This window comes from Leptonychotes weddellii, chromosome 15 (assembly GCF_054177405.1).
Source record: "Leptonychotes weddellii isolate Sample4059 chromosome 15, ASM5417740v2, whole genome shotgun sequence".
NCBI classification, from domain to species: domain Eukaryota; kingdom Metazoa; phylum Chordata; class Mammalia; order Carnivora; family Phocidae; genus Leptonychotes; species Leptonychotes weddellii.
Window position 1 is genome coordinate 19,670,279 of NC_138383.1, and position 5,719 is coordinate 19,675,997.

At 59.8% G+C, this 5,719-nt stretch overlaps 1 protein-coding gene across 1 annotated transcript in view; it reads right to left on the reverse strand.

The window, feature by feature from the left end:
- The window catches only part of PPP1R1B (protein phosphatase 1 regulatory inhibitor subunit 1B), an 8,964-nt gene extending 7,634 nt beyond the window's left edge, over window positions 1-1,330 (reverse strand). Inside the window, exon 1 of the mRNA XM_006750466.3 lies at window positions 741-1,330. Coding sequence (XP_006750529.2) covers window positions 741-821 — 81 coding nt within the window. The 5' untranslated portion in view covers window positions 822-1,330. The remainder of the gene's footprint in view (window positions 1-740) is intronic.
- Window positions 1,331-5,719: the final 4,389 nt, after the last annotated feature.

A 5,719-nucleotide genomic window follows, 5' to 3' on the forward strand; every position in this document is an offset into this window, starting at 1 on the left:
CCCCCTATCTCCCCCCAAAATGACTTGGCTCCACTCTCACTGCTCTGCTGGGTGTCAGCTGCAGCTCAGCAACAAGTGAACACTCTACTTGGGGGCGGGGGTGCGGAGCCCTCTTCTCTCCCTCCGTCCACTCCCACCACCTTTGGAGACCTCTCCACCCCCAGGAAGGCTCTCCAGAGAACTCAGTACTCTGTGAAGGGGTCTGTGACGACTGGTCGCCCCCACCCGCATGTTGTGGCTCCGTGTGGGGCCTGGCAGCAGGAGGTCAGAACAAGGCTCTGGCGGCCCGGCCCAGGCACACACGGTGGGACCAGAGAGGGGCAGAGCCTGGGGCCGCGAGCTGGAGGCCGGTTCTGCACAACGGGTCAGTGCACCACCACGTGTCTCACTTCCGACCGGCTCTGGCTGGGGCCAGGGCGCAGCGGTCCCCCTGGCAGCCTCGGTTAGGACACCGTGCAGGGTCCAGAGCACAGTCTCCCCGCCCGGGGTTGGCCCGGAACGGCCGGGGCCCCGACGCTCGCCGCCCGGCATTCTGCGGCCCCGGGAAAAAGTTGCCGGAGTCCGCAGCGAACTTCACGCGCTGCCCCGCGCCCCCGCGTGTCCGAGGCGGCCCGAGACGCTCCGTCGCCCCCCCCTCCACATACACACCCAGGCCGGTCCGGCCCCGGCAGCGCCCCGCCGCGCGAGGAGCCCCGGGGTGTGTTGGGGGCGCTGCCGGGGGTGGGGCGCGGCCCCCTTACCATCTCCACCTGGCGGGGGTCGAGCTGGCTGGGCGGCGCGGGCACCGAGAACTGGATCTTCTTGCGGTCCTTGGGGTCCATGGCGGGCGGGGTGGCTGGCGGGGCTGGGGGCGCGCGTCTCGGGGTCCGGGGCTGCGGTCCCGGCTCGGCTTCCCGGCGCTGCTCGGGGCGCGGCGGCGAGCGCTGGCTGTGCGCGGCGAGGGGGAGGCGAGCGGCTCACGCTCAGATAAAAATACCGCGCGCCGCTAGGGGAGGGCGCGCGAGCGGGAGGGGGTCGCGCCGGCTCCGAGCGCCCCCGACTCTCGGCTCTCGGGCTCGCCCGCCGCGCCCGCCGCGCCGGTCCCCGGGCGCCTGCAGGCTGGGCTCCCGGCTCGTGGGCTCGGGGTCTCTGTCCCTCTCCCTGAGTCTCGCCTCTCCCTCCTTCCCTCGCTCTCTCCGAGGGTCTCTGTGGGTGTCTCCGCCTTCCTCTCTCTCCCTCCCTTCCTCTCCGTGCGCCTCTATCTCTGCCTTTCTCGATCCCTCCAGGTCTCACCCTCTGGTCCCAGCCTTGGGGTCCCCGGCCCGTCCCCTCGGCCTGGGACTGGCGCCCGGGGGCTGGGTGGGAGGGCCCAGTGGGAAGTGGCCAATGAGCACCGAGAACCGTGTTCTCCCCGGGCCGGGAGGAGGGTGCGGAGTGTGAGCCAGGACCCGGGGAGCGGGCTGGGGGCCCCCCTGCCGTCTCCCGAGAACTTGAAGCTGCATTATTGATGGAGTCCAGCGGGGAGGATAATGGGGGTTGGGGTGGGGAGGCCGGGGCGGGAGGTGTGGGGGGAGAAGGGCAGCGGGGAGACGGGACTCTGGCTTTAACCCCTTCGTGGCCTGGGTCCTTGGAGTTTCACGAGGAGGCCTGGGAGGTCCTCGAGAAACTACCACCAGCGTGTCACGCTGTGAATGGGGGTGTCCTAGAGAGCCCGAGAGTGTGAAAGAGCGGGTGTGTGTGGGAGGACACGTGTCAGTCATCATGGCAGGGAGTGTATGTGAGTGCCAGGGGGCCCTGTGGTGCCCGTAGCTAGGGAGCTTGTGTGTGTGTGTGGGGGGGGGGTCCGTGTGGCATGAGTGTGTGTGAGTCTATGTGAGTAAGTGTGTCAGAGTGTCAAGGATGCGGGTGTGAGTGGCAGGGTGTGGGAAGGCTGTGTGCTGGGGGAGGGTGTGGGTGTGGGGGAGGATGTCAGAGGCTGTCAAGGTGATGGGCTGGCGTGTGGCAGCTTGGGGGGGCGGGGTGGAGGGGCTGTATCCACAGCTCTAGCCTGTGCAGAAGAGGTGGATGAGGTTGTGATCCTGGGGGGCAGGGGGGGATGTGTCCCTGCCCTGATGTACCCTGGGTTCATGTGTCTCCTGTCTTTTCTCCCCAGATCTAAAGCAGGGGGGAGCCAGAGCCGGCCCAGGGGGCAGAGTCGGGGGGCTGCTTGTACCAGCACACGTGCCATCACGTGTGTGAGTTTGGTGCATTCGGGAACAGAGCTGGGGGGAGAGGTGCATGTGCTCATTTCGGAGGTGTGAGCCTCTCTCCCTCTGCCGAGGTGTTGGTGTGTGTCTCCGGAGGGGAAAAGGGAGGAGCTGGTCCTGTGGGTTAGGGTGTCCCTGTTTATCTGTCCAGGCCCTGGGTATCTCTGCAGGCCTATGGGAGAGCACCAGAATGCTTTTCCGTAGCGTTGAGAGGGAGCATGTGTAGACGAATACATAAAAATGCGTCTTCCTGGGGTTCTGTTTGTATTGGCTGTCCTCTCTCCTGGTCACCCTCAGACCTGGAACAGCCAGGAGCACTCCCCCTGCCCCACCCCCTCCTGCAACTTTTCCACTCCTAGCCCCAGCATGCTGGGTCCTTGGCAGAAGGGAGCAAGAGACCAGAGGAGTGTTGTGAAAACGGGGTCAAGGACACAATGTTGCACCCCAGAGTCACCCAGAGGGTGGCAGGAGAGCAGAGCTTTGCTTACAGGAGCTGGGAATCCTGGCCACTCAGCTCCACTACCCCCCAACCCCAGGCCTGGTTCAAATCCCACTGTGTTTGTTGACTTATATACTTGTCAGGGAAACGGCCAGATGCTGGGTCGTGACCCAGGGGTGTGGGCATCTCTGGCAGCCCCTGGCTTGGCCTAGACCCCTCTTCCAGGTGCAGTGTGCTGGGGAGTGGCAAAGAGCAGTGTGGCAGTGCCTTGAGAGGGTAAATAAGGAGGTCCTGAAAGTCAGAGGGGCACAGGAAGGGCATGTATACCTGAGTGGCCACTGGGCCAAGGTGAGGGTGAGGCGCCTGTGGCTTCCAGGGCTGGGGAAGTGGGAAAGTCCTGGAGCAGGGCGAAGGGGGACAGAGGACAGCTGGGTGAGTGACAAGAGGCATCACTACCAGTCACACCTCAGAGCCCATCAGAGTGAGAAAGCCTCGGGGACCATGGCGGCTAGGCTCATTTGACCAGGGAGGACTCATCTATGGAGGTTCTGCCAAAAGGATTGGTGCTCTGGGAGGCCATGAGGGAAAAATTCCCCTGACCCAGGCTGGGGCAGCTGGGAAGGTAGACTCCCCCTCTGAGCTAGGCCTGGAAGATGGGCTCTTTGGGGTGGAGGGGAGGGTTTTTACCCTCTTCCCCCAGCCTTCGCCCAGGCCCCCACAGCTCTGGCTGCAAAACCTGGGCCACAAGGGGTGGGGAAGCCTGGCTGACAAAGGAACAGGCACAGGGACAGACAGGAAGGGGGAGGAAGGGAAGAAGGATGACAGAGACAGGAGGTGAGAGAGAGAAGGTGGGGAGGCAGGACAAAGTGAAAAGAGAGAAAACACATGTGAGAGATGGAGAGACAAAGGGAGAAAGAAAGCCTCACCATGGAGAGAAGCAGGAGACAGAGATGGAAAGAGAGTAAAAATAGCTCAGCATTAAGATAATTGCAGCTCACAGTTCTGCCCTCTGTTAGGAATTAAATGAGGTTTTATTACTTTGATTTTTCTCTCCTGGATCCTACGCGACTTCTCAAGAACTTGGGGAAAAGTTTTTCAGGTGGGCGGCCAGGTGGCGGGGGCTGCGTGGGTGAAGGAGGAGGAAGGGAACAGGACTTCTGGGAGCTGGGGGGATGCGGGCAGGGGCAAGGGGTGGGGTGGGACTTGTGAGGGTGGGGGAGCCCTCGCGGGAGCTGGGAGATGTGGCCAGGGTCAGGCACATGGGGGCGGGGGACTAAGAAGCAAGGGGCCAGGGTGACCTCCATTCTCTTTGACTTAGAATTAATCATATGCAAATGAGATGTAAAAATAATGTGCCACTCCTCAGTTATTATTCTTGAGTTAGAAGCACAGGCGGTTGGGTCCAAGAAACAAAATCAAGACCTTGTTTGACTTAACTCTGATTGAACTGTGGGTCTTTCTGCTTGGACAGACAGAAATAAGAATTGTAGTGTGTCCATTAATGTGTCATAGGTCTCAACACACTATTTTGAGACATGTCCTTCTCACCGTTTCTCTTCCCATCATTACCTGCTTGCTGCCACACGGCCCAGCGTTCAGGAGACACTACATTCACCTTCTCTGGAAGGTGAATCTGGAAGGGAGGTGTGAGGCCTTTGCCTTCCTTCTGGGAGTTGGGGAGAGTGGAAGGTCGAGAATATTCCCTCCCTTCCCCCAAGCAAGATATGGTCAGGTGGACAGAACATACACTGAGGAGTTGGACAGACCTGGGTAGGAAATTTGGATCTATAATTTACTGTGTGATCTTAGATAAAATCTTACCCTCTCTTTGCCTCAGTTTCCTCGTATTTCAAAGCCCACCTCACATGGTAGCTGGGACGATTCAACAGGATAAAGCGAGTAAAGCCCCCAGCCCAGTGCTGTACTCCTGGTAGGTGTGCAGTCAAGTCTAGCTTCCCTGGAGTTCAGGGGTGCGGTTACGGGAAAGGCCAGCAGGTGGCGGAGTCGGCCAGGGTTTGGGCGGCTGAGCGGCTGGTACTGCCGGTCTGTAGTTGGGCATCATACCCGTGACCTTGGCACCACGGAGCTGAGCAGAGCTGGCCGGGTTGGCACGTGGCAGCTGGAAGGGAGGCCCCGGAAGCCCTGGGAAGCAACCTTAGAGAAGCCGGGGAGCACTAGCTGGGCACACCGGGGCATCTTTCCCTGCCGAAGCTGTTGGCGGGGAGAGGGAGAGGGAGGAGGGGCGAATTCCAAGGCCCGCCTCTGGGGAAACCCGTGGACAAGGAGAGGAGAGGACAAGGGCACTCTCAGCCAGGAAACAGTGGTATCAGGACAGATGGGCCGTCATCTGAAACATTCATTCGACATATTCATTCATTCGTTCATTTATTCATCCATCACCCATCCCTTTGCCTACCGAATTGGGTGCTTTTAAAAAAATCAACCTTATTGGGGGGCGCCTGGGTGGTTCAGTCGGTTAAGTGTCTGCCTTTGGCTCAAGTCATGATCTGAGAGTCCTGGGATGGAGTCCCACATCGGGCTCCCTGCTCAGCGGGGAGCCTGCTTCTCCCTCTGCCCACCCCCGCCCCTGCTCGTGCTCTCTCTCAGATAGATAAATCTTTTTTAAAAAATCAACTTTAGGGCGCCTGGGTGGCTCAGTTGGTTGAGCGACTGCCTTCAGCTCAGGTCATGATCCTTGAGTCCCGGGATCGAGTCCCACATCGGGCTCCCTGCTCAGCAGGGAGTCTGCTTCTCCCTCTGACTCTCCCCCCTCTCATGTGCTCTCTCTCTCATTCTGTCTCTCAAATAAATAAATAAAATCTTTAAAAAAAATCAACTTTATTGAATCAGAGTTTTTTATACAATAAAATGTATCATTTCAAAATATACATTTAGGGGCTCCTGGGTGGTACAGTTGGTTAAGTCTTGGACTTTTGGTTTCAGCTCAGGTCGAGATCTCAGGTTGTGGGATGGAGCCTTGCTTCTGGCCCCACGCTCATTGCAGAGTCTGCTTGAGTTTCTCTCTCCCTCTCTCTCTGCCCCCCCATCAAATATA